General features: G+C 46.6%; 1 protein-coding gene across 1 annotated transcript; it reads right to left on the reverse strand.

Moving 5' to 3' along the window:
• Positions 1-912: 912 nt before the first annotated feature.
• CPA4 (carboxypeptidase A4) lies at positions 913-15,120 on the reverse strand. Its single transcript, XM_032401567.1, has 8 exons — positions 14,824-15,120; positions 11,898-11,999; positions 10,470-10,577; positions 9,610-9,720; positions 8,371-8,461; positions 6,591-6,790; positions 5,552-5,636; positions 913-1,315 (listed from the first exon to the last, which is right to left on the reverse strand). The coding sequence occupies exons 1-8, from the start codon at positions 14,893-14,895 to the stop codon at positions 1,128-1,130; spliced, it is 957 nt and encodes a 318-aa protein (XP_032257458.1). The 5' UTR covers positions 14,896-15,120; the 3' UTR covers positions 913-1,127.
• Positions 15,121-16,062: the final 942 nt, after the last annotated feature.

A 16,062-nucleotide genomic window follows, 5' to 3' on the forward strand; every position in this document is an offset into this window, starting at 1 on the left:
CCGCACAAATCCTAGGCAGGAGGATAAGATTTACGGACATGTTTGAAAAAAGGAAAAAAGGGGGGGGGGGCAGATGGTATGTGCTGAGGAGGAATGGAACAAGAGAAGCCTGACTGATGAATCCTTGCTCCACCTTGACGCTCATGGTCCAGGATGCAAAATAGAAGTTGTCTTTAAAGACCAAAAGAAAAGCCAGGAGAAGGAAACACAAGGTACACCAGACTGCAAACAGGAATGTGCCAGGGCAGTGAGATTATCCAGGCCAGAGGAGTGATTTAGGACCCGTAGGGTGAGGGCAAGATCTTTGAAGTGAGTTCAAAAGGCAAAATAGAGGTGAGCCCATTAGAATAGATGGGGATAATTTAGCAATCCTACTATTAGATCACCACTTCATTAAGGGTTCCTGGGTGAGCAGTACCTATGGTGACACAGATCCCCTTCTGGGACCCCAGTTACAATGTGTAAAAAGGGAAGAACGTGATCAGAACTGTTATATCTGGGAATTTGGGGCCCAGTGATGGGAAGTGATCCACTATTTCATATTCAGACCCCAAACAAAAACCAAAAAAAAAAAAAAAAGGAAGATGGCCTCTACTGATAACCCTACAAGATTTATTTTTCAAAGACAAATATGTTCAAGGAGTGCGATAAATTAAAGGAAGTTCTATGTCACCTCTGAGACTGATCTCAAAGACAGGCATTGTCGCCCACAGTGTCTCCCTTGGGGCCCCAGCAGAGCAAGGTCACCAGCCTGGCTAGATTGGACAAGGCCAGGGAACCATCTTAGATGTCTTTTTTGTTCTTAAAATGAGGTAGAGCCGTGCCACCCAGTACGGAATGATGCTAAGTGTGGCCTGCCCAACCAATTATGTGAAAGGAAGGGCACACAAAGGGCTCAGGAAATAGCAGGACCGAAGCACAGCAGGGTGGCAAGAGCGCCTCTCTTGAGGTGCACCACCAGCATGCATGAACTTCAAGGATGAGGGCTGGGGAGGGGCTGACCTGTGCCCCCCACAAAACCAGAGGGCTCTGAGTCACACATGGAAGAACAAGCTCCCTTTAATCGTGGCTTCAGCGAGCACACATACACGGGGAGAAATAACTGGAGACTGAGTTGGGCTCCTCATCTAGTAGAGGTTGTCCCGCACATGCTCCATGATGGTCTTCAGGCCCAACCAGGTCTCCTCTGCAGTGGGGATGATCTGGTTGGCTGGCAGGAGGAAGCCATAGTGCCCAGTATCTCTCAACTCAAACGTGAATGCATACTTGATGCCATTATCATACGCCCAGTCAACGCTGCTCCCGCTAGCTGGATCTGTAAGTCAGAAAAGAAAGCACCTTGGAACCCCAGTTCCTTTCAGGGTTAGATGAGCGGGCCTCAGGAGTTCTGCCTGCCTGTGGTTCCTGAGGGATGTAGAATTCTTTCTGAAGGTCATCAGGCCACCAACACACAAACACTGGCCTGATCCGTATGTCTCAGGCTGTCCTATACGACGAACGTCTTCATTCCTCACAAACCAAGAGATTTTAAATCTTCGTGCCCACCTTGTCACTAACTCACTGTGCAGACTCCTTCTGGTCACTCAAAATCAATCTTCACAGAGTGTGATAGGTAGCCTCCAAGACAGCCCCAATGATCCTTGTCTCCTGGTCTTCACATCCTTGGGTAGTCCCCTCCGACACTGAGTGGGGCTGCCCTGACCTGGGTAACTAACAGGAGATTGCAGAAATGATGGTGTGTGACCTTCAAGGCTAGATCATAAATACTATGGCTTCCACCTTGCTCTCTCTTGGATCATTTGATCTGGGGAAAGCCACGTATCAGAGTGTGTGGACGGTGAGAGAGTGTCCTATAGACAGGTCTTGGTGGTAAGGATTGGAGGCCTCCTGCCGGTACTCAGCACCTGAGTGAGCCACCTGAGAAGCAGACCCCTCCAGCCCAGTCAAGCCTTTAAAGGACTCTAGCCCTGGAAGACACCTTGACTGCGATCTTGGGAGAGGCCCTGAGCCAGAGCCACCCAGCTAAGCCATTTTTGAATTCCTACCCCAGGGAAACAGTGGAAGAAAATAAATGTTTATTATTTTAAGCTGCTAAGTTTTAGGATAACTTTTTACATAGCAAGAGATAACTGATACACAGAGAGAACGAAGCACAGCCCTTGGGACTTCCCTTTGCCAAAAGGCTGGGGAAAGGAAAGAGGCCCGTTTTCCTGCTTCTTCCCAGCCAAACTCTACTAGAGCAGAAACTGGCTAAAAGTGCAAAGTGTGGATGACACTGAATAATAAAATAGTGATGTCAATAGCAGCTATCATTTATTGAACATCTCCCATGAGCCGGTCATCTATATTGGAAAGTTTACATTTATGACCTCATTAATCTTCAAAAATCCAGTGAGGTGGGTATCACTGTCCTTGTTTTTCAGAGGAGGAAATCCAGGCTCAGAATGAGGAATTTATCTAAGGAAATATTGACGGAAAATGGCAGGACTGGAATTGAAACCCAAGGCCATCCGCTGAAAAAAAGCCCATGCTTTCCTCAACCTCCTTCCAGTCCATTTAGTATAGTACATGTCTGTTAAATGAAAACACGGGTCCTTTTGTTTTTCCATCATTCTCGAGGGTTGTTTCTCATGATACCACTTGTGATTTTTCTAGAGATGCTGCTTCTACTGTGATGACACGCCCCCTGAGGTTATGAAACAGGCTCTCCTATAGTCTCTGAAATCCTTCCTTCTCTACCCTGAGAAAATGCTGAATAAAAAACAGATGATGGCACCAGAAGTTTCTAGAGGTTGTTTATATGGTAAGCTCAAGTATTTCAGAACACATATTAAATTCAGGAAGGAGGCAAGAAGTCCTCTGCAGAGCAAAGTGATCAAGTGCATGCACTTCACTTTATTTGGGTCCCTGCTCAAAGTCTATCTACTCTTTTCTTTTAAGATTTTATTTATTTATTTGAGAGAAAGAGATCACGAGTGGGAGTGAGGGGCAGAGGGAGAGGGAGAAGCAGACTCCCCGCTGAGCATGGAGCCCGATGTGGGGCTCGATCCCAGGACCCCAAGATGCGGGGCTAGATCATGACCTGAGCCGAAGGCAGACACTTAACCAACTGAGCCACCCAGGTGCCCCAGTCTATCTACTCTTTTAACATTAATGGGAACATAAGATTAAAAACACACTGTATTTCGGGCTCCTCGCTCAGCAGAGAGTCTGCTTCTCCCTCTGCCTCTGCCCCTCCCCGCCTTGTGCTCACTCTCTCTCATGCGCGCTCTCTCTCTCTCAAATAAATAAATAAAATCCTTTAAAAAATAATAAGATAAATTAAAAATTTAAAAATTTAAATAAATATTTAAATAAATATTTAAATAAATAAAATAAAAACCACACTATATTTTTCAATTAACATTTAAAGATTATTCCCTATTAGCACATACAGACATACCTCATTCATTGAAGGGGGGCACACTGTCTCATTGAGTGCCTGCACCAAATGTGGTTTACGTGGACTGTACTGACGGACATTTAGGTGCTCACCAGGCTGCTATGACTATAAACAACGCTGTCATGAACATCCTTCTTACTCACAATCTATCCACGAGTCAAATGAGCCCAAAGAACTTGTGTCCCAGCCTTTAGTAGTGAAGAGAAGGGGAGAAGGTTCCTAGAGGCAGGTGGCCTAAAAGCAGTACAGTCTGACCAGGGGAAGGAAACATGAAAACTCTAAAAAAGCAGACACAAGAATTAAAGAAGCAAAATGGACTTGGGGCTGTCCAGCACAGGGATTGAAAATACAATATGGCACAGAAGGCCTTCAGGACATTACAACTGATGTTCAGAAGGCCATTCCGTCACGAAGAAAGGAGCTTAAATCCCTTGTACATGCTCTGTTTAAAAAGGCAAGAAAGTGTGAAATTTATTTGAGAATTATTTTCAGCTAAAATGGTTAATCTAAGAAAAGGTCTGGCACTTGAAGGGACAAACGTCGACTATTCATGTAGCACATGCAATAACCCATGGGATCGGAGTGTTATTATACAAAAATTGACTACATTTTTGGAAAGCAAGGAGGGTAGGCAAAGCCTTTAAACAATACAGAAGATGTGCTCTTGAAAGACTTAGGAAATAATTATGTCTTTTGGACAGCACTCAGGAGAGCCTTCCTCCTCTTGTTCTGGAGGAATCCGATGAGTATCTCTTGATTTTGGCATAGCATACTCTGGGAAGAATGTGTTTGATGTGGGATTACAAGGCCATCCTTTAAATTGGTGTTTGACCCAAAAGCCAGGACTGTGGTGACCCACAAAGCTCTTTTGAGAGGGCCTCGTCAAAGGACTCCTACCAAGTCTCTTCACCTCTCTGCAGTCCTAAACTCAGTTCTCACTAATTAAGCAGAGGATGGAGAAACTCTCCTGATGTGTTTCTTCTCTGAGGAGTTCCCATTTAACAACACTAATAATAATCAACCATGAATAATTAATGGATGGTTGCTGCAATTAAGCCACACAAACACCAACATCAGGCTAATTGCTTTATGCAGCAAGGTGGCATATGAAACACAGACAAGAGTGCTGAGGTCGGAGTACAGAGGAGAACCCAGGAGGGGGGATGGAGAAACTTCCCAGAAGAGGAAGACTGAAGGGAACAGCTAGCTGAGGGTGGAGCAATTGGATGGGAGAGTTACAGTATGGAAGAGGACAGAAATATCAGCGAGTTTGCAGGGGGTCTGAGGGTGGACCAACTCTTAGAGACACTAGAGGGGAAAAGAAGGGCACTAGCTTTAAAGGTGTCAGAACCTTGCTCCTCATGTTCGTATTTTTATTTCCCATTGATAGCTAGACTCTCAGAGAATGATAATATTCTTCAATTTGATCTTTAAGTTTAAAGCTCAGGCTCACGGAATGAGGGAACTGGAAGGATCTCAGTAGGAACAGAGTGAAATGCTCAGATGAAACACTTCAGTGAGAAACCAAAACAAAGGTATTTCCTCAAAATGAGGCTGAAGCTGTAGGTAATGAGCCTGAAGACCATCTCAGGTTTGGAGTCTTGGTAGTTTGTTTGGTGGTTTGTTTGTTTGTTTTTGGCTTGATGCTAACCATTGCAAAGAAGACCCCAGCTCCCAGCATGCTGTGCTCCACCACGTGGTCATTTCTGACGGGAAAGTGAGGGAATCTCTTCCAGCCCCACTCCCGCCACCTCGGTCTGCCTCTCCAAAAGTGGGTTTCCTTTGAAAATGGAATGATGGGCCTGAGGAATTTTTGATAAACTATGACAGGATCTTTCATGGACTAGAAGGGACACAGACTCTAGCACACTAGAAGGACTAAGCTCACCATGGGCACATGACAGATAGCATGACCGTGGTGGTGGTACTGATGAAGATGACCCCCTACAGCAGCCATCATCCCATAAGCTTGACGCAAATTCAGTCTATCGCCAACAACAAAAATAATCAGGCTACAACATAGTAAGTCTAACTTGCGGCTCTTCTCCCAATTTATTGCAGGTTTCCCCTCCAAGCATTTTCTGAATAACTAAGACAGCGAGTACTTACAGACAGTGGTGCAGGTAGGACCCACTTGGTATGTAGTGCCCGACAGGGAAGCCAGAGCTTTGGCCGCACACCTCGCCACCTTGTCCTAGGAGGGGGAACCAGTGGAGTGAGAAAGAATGGATCCCACAGCCTGACATCCCTCAGCTGTTCTGCACTGCGATGGTGTGGAAGATTCTCGGCCCTTCCCTCAAGTTTCCCTTCCAGTCTCCTTCTTTTCCATCCAGCCAGAGCCGAAGCCTGATACATGAGATGTGGAGGGCTGCTCACCAACCCAATCTAGTAAATACACCACCATCTTCACCTATCCTGAGGGACGGGAATGTCATGTTCATGAACATGCGGGAAGGCCAAGTATGTTCCAGAGAAAACCTTCTAAGAGTTGGGTATTCCCAGAGTGGAGGTGGAGACAGGGCCACCATATATGGATGTGCCTCTGGCTGTTTGAGACCAGAATCTAGCCCACACCTAGCATGAGCCCTGCATCTGCTGGGAGGTTTAGAGGCTAGCTGTGGCCCTGGGCAGGGGGGTGCTCTCGAGCTGACCAGCACAGAGGGAGAAGCCTGCAGTCACCCTACAGATGCCAGCCCTGCTCATCAGTCCACCCTAAGTGCCTGTTCACATCCTAGGGCGAGTCATTATATGCAACGCAGAGCACCCCTAGGCTGTAGCCTGCACCCTACTTAAACTCTACCTTGACTGGAATGAGGAGCACCTCCCCCTTACGCACCACAGGGCCACCCACAGTTCTTGGCAAGCAGTGGGTCCGTCATACATTTTGGTCAGAAAAACAATTGAGAAGGAAAGGCAGGGGTCAGGTGTGGTTCTTGAAACTCACAGCAAACACAGAAACAAGGAAACGGTCTTCTTCCTGTCCCCAGTAGGTCTGTGGCACATTCCAAAGGGCAGGGAGAGAGACCAGGCCCTTAATGAAATAAGTCCAGGCTCCCGGACTTTCCCTATAAGCTGTAGAAGGACTACTGTGGCAGCACCCCGGGGTCAAGCAGGCCCAGGTCTAGGTGGAAGGTGTCCCATCACTCACCAGTTCATCAGCATCTGGGGCCTTCTTGACCGTGTACCCATATGGATACATCAGCAGCTGTGAGTAGCTGTGCAAGTCAATAAAGCATTTGAAATTCCCATGTTCTTGGATGAAATCTACCACCGACTTCACCTCCACTTCCGAGTTGGCATGGTGTCCGTGGTATACTTCAGAGCAAGGGTTGTCACTGGTTCCCTCTCCTATGGGGGGAGTGGCCCAAGCAGAAACATGAACCCATAGGCAAGAACACAGAAATGCAGGACACTCAACCCGGAGGAAGGGCAGAAGGGGCTGGCCGTGAACAGGTCAATGTGAGGAGCCCCCCAGGAGCCTAGTCCGCAATACGTGTTGCGTGGCGGGGGGCGCAGATGTGGGAGGGTACTGGATCTGCCACAGCTGAGGAGGAAAAAGTGGAAGGACTCCTTTAAATGGATAGAGTTGACCTTGTATTGCATCACTAACAGTTGTCATAAATAATTCATATCATACTTGACAGTGAGTTGTAATTAATAAGTATTCTAGATAATTAATATGAATACCAATTAATAATGAAAATGACTCCATTTATTCTGGTGTCAACTCATTCTCTTGGTTCAGATCTTAATGGCCAAGTGCTGCCAAAAATAATCTATTGTTGTAGCTAAAGCCTTGCATTTGACAGGTATTTAGAAATATTGCCTTCTGTACTACTTCACGACATAGCTCCCTGAGGTACTTGGCATGTGTGTGAAACCACCCCACTTGTGGGAAGATCTGACTTAACTTTGATGCCCTCGGTTCCCACATTTCTATCAGCTCCTTTCCCACAGGCCCATGATTCTCCCCGCCACGGTGTGTGTGGCAGGCAAGTGTGCAAGTGCAAGAAGTACACTGAGCACAGGACATCAGCACAGCTGTGGAAGAGCCAGAGAGAGCACTACTGGGCTCTGGAGCTGCAAGGTGAGGCTCGACTCTAACTCTTGACCACATGCTCCTGAGACTGTCTCTGAGCTTCGACTGTCTCCTTTCAGATAACAAAACTCACTCACTGGGTCAGGCGAATAAATAAGTTAACACACAGGAAAATACCTGGCAGCCAGTGGGCACGACTGCAGGGATGATTTTTCAAGAGCTGGAACTCAGAATCCGGGTCTCCTAAGCCTCGTGCCCTTCCCATGACACCAAAGGGCTGCGCGTCACACTGACGCATCTAAGGGTCAACTGCTAGAGTTGAGGCCTCACTATGTCCCACAATCTGGTCTGTTAGGGCAACGGTGCTAACGGCTCTCTTCCCAGTTACCACCAAGAGCCCTTCCACCCACCCAGTCACTCGCTCGGGAGAAACGGGGATGACCAGGGCACAGGGGGTGGATCTGTACATCTAAGACTAGAGCCGTTTTTAAAATAGTGTTCTGGGACACCTGAGTGGCTCAGTCGGTTAAGCGTCTGCCAGGGTCCTGGGATGGAGCCCTGCGTTGGGCTCCTCGCTCAGCGGGGAGTCTGCTTCTCCCTTTGCCTGCCGCTCTGCCTACTGGTGCTCTCTCTCTCTCTGTCTCTCTGTCAAATAAATAAATAAAATCCTTAAAAAAATAAAAAGTGTTCTTTCAGGAGAACAAGAATTGCTGAGTCATTTCCTTTCAAAATTACCTACCCCAAAAAATGCTTAAAAAAAAACCAACCCGAGACAGAGTGTAAGGGATTGGCCCAAGTCTCTCAGTGAAGCAGGAATGGAGCCAGCCAGGGCCCCATGGACCAGGCTCCCCAGGGGCAGCAGGGAGGGAAAACCACCTCCCCAGCCTACCTGCAAAACTAGCATTCCAATTTCTATTTGGATCAGCGCCAACGCAAGGGCTTCCAGGATTGTGGGACCGTGTCTTCCTCCACAGTCGGTTCTGAAAAGTCCACCAAGGAAGGAACAAGCATTCAGAGATGGTCAGGGCACAGGAGAAGTGAACGTGTTCTCTGGGGCTCTATGATGGAGCAAGCTGCCTGCAGCTCTGCCTGGAGGATCATCGGGGCTCCAGTCCTCACGGACTGAGCAGTCTCCTCTCGTCTCCCGGAGAAAGGAGGTTCAACCCTTCGGGCTCAGAAAGAAGGACGCCCCCAAAATGCCCCGATGAGAACTTTGTAACGCAAGAACCAGCCTGATGCCACCTGAACCCACTGAATGATTTTTGGCTTTGGCAGAAGGAGGACAGACAGACATCGTATGCCCAAACGATCACTGGTGGGACTGGAAATGCACAGCAGCTGCTTTATTCTTGCCTAAAAACTCACCTGAATCCAATCAAACTTCAAGCTCTGACTACTAGTGAATAGGAAGGGAATACGGGGGTACAGGAACGAATGAAACACAACAAAGTAGCCATCAGCCAAATTGAGAACGTGAGACATTCTACAGGACAATTTACTCCGATTCTCCAACAAATGAATGACATTTTTAAAAGAGGTGTGTGTGGCAGGGGTGGGGGCGGGAAACTGCCATAGATCTGAAAAGGCTGCAGAACCACAACAACCAAATACGGGTGCAAACCTTATTTGGGTACTGATTTCAACAAACTGACTCAGAAGACATTTAAAAGATAACTGGGGGAATTAGATGATATTAAATAAATTCCATTAATTTTTTTTAAAGTGACAGCAGTGTATTGTTTGGATTTTTTTTGTTGTTGTTTTAATTATCATCAACCAGAGATGCATACTAAAGAAATTTGGGGTAAAATAACCTGATGTCAGGGATGTGCTTTTAAACAAAAGGAAAAAAAAAATGTGTGGGAGGGGAAGAAATGAAAAGAAGATTGGTAAAGTGTTGGTAATTGTTCAAGATCCATGATAGGGAGTTCATTAGACTATTCTAAGAAAAAATATCCTCTGGTGACTCTCGGCTCAGGGAACGAGTGAAAAATGGGAGCCCAAGGAAGCCCGTAACATGCACGCGTGTGGGAGTTCTCCCCACGTTCCTACAACTGTTCAGGTGCTGCGGTGAGGAATTCAACAGACTCTTCTTAACTTCAAGCCCAGCTCATTCGGTATTACTCACTTGAGTTTGTGTGTACACATATCCGTCAGGATTGGCCACAGGCAACAAGAAAATATCCATTTTCTCCAAAATGGAGGTGATGGCTGGATCCTTGCCGTAATCAGATACAATCTAAGCAGAGACAGGAAGCTTGTCAGCTACACCATGGCCAGCTGGGGTGCCCAGTCTAAGCCCGTGTGTCTCCCCCAGATGCCCCCCTGCAGCCCCCTGCCACCCTCATAGACAGCTCTCGGCAAAGCTCTTGGAGCACCTCAAAACCTGGGGGAACATGGCGTCATGATGCCATCAACTGCGACGAGGCCGGGCCTGCCTGGTTGACTCACTCCTTCCAGGGGGTGGCAACCAGGGAGGGAAGAGCCACACATCATCATAGTTTGGGGAAATCCGGGCCCCCATGCTAACGGGCGGGGAAAATAAATCCTGCACACACAGCACCCCTCCTCTTCCTAGTGCTGCCTTAAAGCAGACTCTCGGAGCGGGTGCAGGGGGGTGACATGGAGGCAGCATGAGGTCCCTGAGGGTCTGGAGGGCTAGGGGGGGTCTGACGGCAAAGTTCATCTGAGTTTTGCTGCTGAGAAGACTCTGCTCCCTTTCTGCGGGGCTGACTATGGGTCAGTGTTTCGGGGCCACCTCTGCAGCTCATTAGCTTGCTTGCTGCCACGAAGGGACTTTGTCATTTAGCCACAGTGGCTTGACCAAAGGGCTCTGACCTTTTGCTTCTCCAATCGGGAAAGGCCCCCCAGCCTACTGTGTCTGTGCAGAGTGCCTTCCCACCTCGTCCCCCCAGGCCCAGCCCCCTGGGGCCCTGCGGAGGCACCCTGGGCCCACCAGAATTCTCAGCTAATACTGGGCGACATGACCTTCCTCGCAGTCCAGATCGCCGTGGCCTGCGAGATCCACTCCCGGGAGTGGATGCCTGCGTTCAGCCAAATCGCCGGCCGCCGCCGCCTGCCTTCTGCAGTGCTGAACTGTGGGAGGACAAAGAGGCCAGAAAATGACCCTCCTGCCCGTGTATCCACTCACCTCTCCTCTCCCCAGCTCACCCCTATTCATTTAATCCATTTAGGATAATTCAGAGACCAAATGTTCCTGAGGGCACCATCTATTTATCAGGCTTATCCGTGACGAAGGAGCTTAATTGGGTGGCAGGCCCAGCCGCAGCCCCGGGCCGCTCGAGCCGCTCTGGGGTTGGAAGCAAATGGGAAGGGGAAACTATTGCTATTGTGAATGAGAATACCAGTGTGATCAGAGATAATATTACGTCTCTTGAAAGACCTCGAAGGGCATCCCAACAGAGAGAGACACAAGAGTGCAGGAACCAGCCTGTTCTAGCTGATGCAATAAATGAATTTGATCTTAAAAGGAGGAAGAGAGAGGTTCACTATAGCTCTTTGCAAATGGCATTAAATGAATTCTGGCTCCTGCCTTATTTAAGGGTGGGGCCGGGCCGCCTTGGGTCAAAGCGTGGTGCGAATGAAGCCAGAGTCTCCATCAGGTTGGCAAATAATCTCAATTTATGTGGATTATTTTAGAGCGACCGGCTCAGTGGCAAATCTCCTCTGGCTGGTAATTCAAGCCATGAGCCTGGGTTCTTCAGGGCTTATATGAAGCTAAGGATCTGACAAATTCTTAGCACCTTCAGTTGTTCCGTGGTTCATATCTCCAAATTCCTTTTTATTCATTTGGCTGGATTATTTATGTAATTTATGTCCCTGCCATAAATTCTCTACCTCTTTTGCCAATATAGACCTGAATCTGTTAGAAATATCTAGAAATTAGGCTTTGTGCAGCCAAGGATCATAGGCTGGGCTTAAAATTACATCAACCCTAAAATTAGCTTCCTAGATTGCTTTTCCAATAAGTACCCCTAAAAGCAGAATAGAATTTGTAGAACTATCCCAATTTGACTTACTTTTTAGAGGTAAGAATGAAGGCAAAAGATTGTGGCCCATCTGAGCGCTTTCTGGAAGGCTAACCGACCCACCCTACCCCCATCCCCACTACCCCTCACCCATCCACCACCACTACCCCACCTGGTTGATCCTGCCTTTCAGTCAAAACTTGCAATGGGATGGACTCCTTCTAAGTTCTAACTCCTTCCATGTTAGGCAAAAACAGGGGACTCTCGGTCACACCAAATTTGAACCTCAGTAGATGTCTCCCCACGTCCCTGAAGTCAAGGAGAGCCTAAAAACCTGCCTTCTTCAGAAGTCTGAGGGCTGGGTCCTGGACACAAGGGACCAGGAGCCTGAGTCCAGTCAGGCCTCTTGAAGAGCCTGGGGTCTCACCTTTAGTACATACATGGGCCGGTTTTCAAACGAATGCCCAATCTTCACCCTGCTCGCCAACTCAGGAAAATCTCCGGCAATGCTGTCCATCTCACGGTAAATCTGAAGCATGAAAAGGTGAACTCAGGGGCATTTGAGAATTTTGTTCAGCTCTGGGTAGGTATCTGTGAACTTCATCTTACTGATCCCGATGACTTCTTCATTGATTTGATCAATGATTAGATCCAGCCCTGTGATCTCAGGGTTGACAGTATTATTGCCATGGAATACTTATTCTTGAAGAACTGCCTAAAGAGTCCTTTTCTACAACATTCTAGAGAATAACACATTTTATCTGTCCATAAAATTATAGGCCACTAAATGAGAGAGACTTGTGCACAGTGCAGTCCTTCACGCCGCACCAGACTGGATAATCAGCCATCGCCCCATTTAGCCAAGGTTCTTGAAAACGGTCCTCTCCAAACCTTTTCATCACTTCCTCCACCAGTGTTTTTTTAATTAGCATACACCATATATATATATATATATATATATATTTGTTTTTTAATATACATATGCTATGTCTATTACATATATACAATACATTATGTATACCACTGGAATAATGTACCAAATATGTTATGTACATTATAAAACAAGAAAAAAGAAGCAAAATGGTGGCATTAATAATAAATATAAACGTATGTGGGACGTAAATAGAAGTTGTAATAGTTTCTTCCTCCATCCCAGTGAAGCACCTTGCTCACACCTTGTAGTACAAGCACACCACTTCGGAGATTCCTCTAACGGCCTTAAGAGAAGGAGTGAAGAGCTGTAAATCATGGCTACAAATGCTTCCATTTGGTTTCAATTTCTAAAAAAACTTGATTTAAATAGAGTTCATCCATCTTAGTTGCTCAAAACTTCTGAGGGCAAAAGAAGGAAATAAAGAAATTTCTATTTAGATCTTAAAAGTGGAAGAGGGAGATTTACAGAGGAGAAAAATACGCAATCAATATTGAATAAAACTCCAGCTTCAGTGGTTTATCAGAGTGGCAGTCAATATGGCAGACTGAGCAGCAGCAAGAAACCACCCCCCCAAATATATACTCAAGCCAGATAAACTACAATAAAAATAATTCACAGCCAAGCTTAAAAATCAAGAAAGGAGACATTGTAGGGGTCAGAAGTGAGAAGGGACCTAACCAGCTGAGTTGAGGGCAGAAAATGGAGCCTCGGGACCAGATATCTGCCTTAGGCATTGAGGGTTTACAGCAAGTCAGGAATAGTGATCAAGGGCACAGGACCCAGGGTGGGCCAAGAAGCTGGAACCTGAGAGCTGAGAACCATCCATTCCAGCCATGAAAAGGGCCTGGAAGCTCTACCTACTGACCCTAGAAAGTGAAGCAAAAGCTGGATGCCCACCCTGAGCCATGAGGGACAAGAGAGTCCCCCATGAGAAGTTAAAATACCAAGCTGTATCGGGAGGGAGGGGTCCAAATTCACACTGCCAACATGAGGGGGACACTCAGCCGGGAAACTAACAGAAACAATGACAACCACAACAACACACAGAAAATCTGAAATTGGAAACCCTGGCTGAGACAGACATAAGACTCCCACCAGAGACCCAACCAGGCCTAAGCGGTTACAGGATGAGAGCTTTTCAAAGCTGTTTTTAGAAAGAACTGCATGTGATCGAGCCAAGGGGGAGACGGTACACTGAGGCACAGCAGAAGGCCTCATGGGGGGGGCATGGGGGAAGCTGCAATCAGATGGCAGTGACCCCTAAAGCCAGAGAGCAAAAGCAAGTGCATGAGAAAGTGTGGTTCCCATAGCAGGCAGGTGAGGCGATGGAGTTCCTGGGGTCTTGGGTGACATTTGCAAACACTTAGCTCAGCTAGGGAGTGCGCCACGTTAACGAGGCTCACGTCATGGGTCTGAGCCCTGTGTGTGCCCTGAGCTCTGCTTTTGTCCATGGCCCTGGACTGAACTCCTAACTTTATCCAGCTGTTTTGCAGATGTATGTCATTGGTCACAAAAGGGATCAAGGGGCAGTGCAGTTGGAAGTATACACAATAAACAAAGCTACTGACAATCATGGGAAAGAAGTGAAAACAGTTGGTCAACCTTGGAAATAATCCCTCATCTAGAAGAGAAACAACTCAAAGTACATGCCTCACAAAAAGCATGCCAGGAACCCCATCTTTGGATATAAAGAACAACGTGTATGCAGGTATGGGAAGGAGAAAAACAATTTCATTTTGAGGTGTTGTTCTGAGCTAGTAGAGAATGTCCAGACTAATGTAGAAGACATTAGGGGTCATAAGGAAACTGTAGGATACGTGATGCAGTCCCATTCTATAGCCCCTCTTGATTCCTCAAGTTCTAATATCATATTAAGTGGTTCTGCTCCACGTTTTTTATTGGAAGGGTTGGCTTACCTTGAAAGTCAGTCATCTATATAAAGTGGTTTTTAACTAAACACAGCACCAAAACACATTATAGAACAAATATGCATTATAAGTAATCATGATAAATGCGTGGAAATATTTGGTTAACCTTGGAAATAACCACTTGTCTACTTGCCTGGAATAAGTAACATTTTAATCTGGGTGAGTAAAATACACGGATTATGGTGGGGTATAAGAAGGTTGAATTACAAGGATGGAAATGATTGTAATTATTTCATGGTTTTCTTTCAGGGGTTGCCTTAGAAAAGAAGGATGCATGTGGGAGAAAATGTTCAGTTGTGTTTCACTATGCTCTTAGGTGCTGGTGGGAGATAAACAACCCAAGAATTACAAAACAAACTGAAGTGTTCACATTTTAGCCCCTTAGGGAAGGGGTACTGTGCTAAGGACTAATGCCTCCTGGAAGTAAGGAAAGGGGTTACAAAACCCAGGATGTCAATGACCTTGATCTTAACCTGCTCTGAGACACTTACAGCTTCCAGGGAATGGTAGGCCCCATAGTTGAAGCTATTATTGCTCCGCTCTTGTCCTTCATTGTGTTGCATTTCTTCATCTTCATTATCTAAAAGGGCCTAAAACAGACACGGCAACGCTGTGATGTGACCCACTGGAGATGGAGGTTCATGTTGTTTCTGCCATATTTTGGCACGAGCTGGCCAAGATGGCGGCACCCTTGGCACACAAACATCAAGGTGTGAAAGGCGGTCAGATTTCTTCCACATATCTATAAAAGCTTATTTCTTGGCACCCAACATACATCACCCCATTCAAAACCCACTTACTCCCCAAAAGCAACATATGTGCTATTTGGTTATTCTATACTATGAATTCTCTAGACATCAGCCCGCATCTGGTATCCAGTGTCTCTGAAATACACAGCTTGGGAAACCATTCAGAAACAAAGAAATTCTTATAACCACTCATACTTTGAAGGCTCCTGGCAGATGTCCGTGACATGTGAGGATGATTAATAAGCTCACAGCTGCTCACGCCATCAGGAAACTCCCGGGCCAAATCACCAATTAGTCCATAACCCACCTCGGTGAGGGAGAGAACATGAGCCAGACACTGTCCTGCTGTTCAGATACAGGTTGTGAGGCTTGCGTCTGGCTTGGGTGGTGATGTTCCCTCTGCTGAGAACTATTGGTGACGTTCCCTCTTTCTCAAAAGATGCCTTTTATGACTGGTCTCCAACACGCCCAGGCCCCCCCGCCCACATACACACACTTTTCTTCCCTCTTGACTTCAAATACAATAAGGGAGAGAAGCTTCATACTTGTGGGGCATCTATGACAGACCAAGTACCATTGGGCATTTCACATACACTTAATACATTTAATCTTCTCGATAAATTGTATGAAGTAGGCATCGCTGTTACCATTTTACTGATGAAGAAACAGAGGCTCAAGACGTTAATAGCTTGTCCAAAGTCACACAGCTGATAGTTAGCAAAATCAGGATTTGGATACAGATCTGTCCAGTTCCCTAACCTATGTATGCCCTTTCTACTACAACATGTTCCCACTAACAAGTCACTGCATTTTACTTCCATGGACCTCAATGAGTTCATCTATAAAATGGAGAAGGATAAGACCATGACTTGCACATGTCTCGGGTCCACTCTGGGTGCTTTGTCCTATGCAAGACCAGTTAGGGACCTCGCCCTACCCACCTGCAGGTCTTCAATTGTCACCGAGTACTCTAAGCCCTGG

The sequence above is a fragment of the Phoca vitulina genome, unplaced genomic scaffold, assembly GCF_004348235.1.
Source record: "Phoca vitulina isolate PV1807 unplaced genomic scaffold, GSC_HSeal_1.0 scaffold4, whole genome shotgun sequence".
In the NCBI taxonomy this organism is placed as follows: domain Eukaryota; kingdom Metazoa; phylum Chordata; class Mammalia; order Carnivora; family Phocidae; genus Phoca; species Phoca vitulina.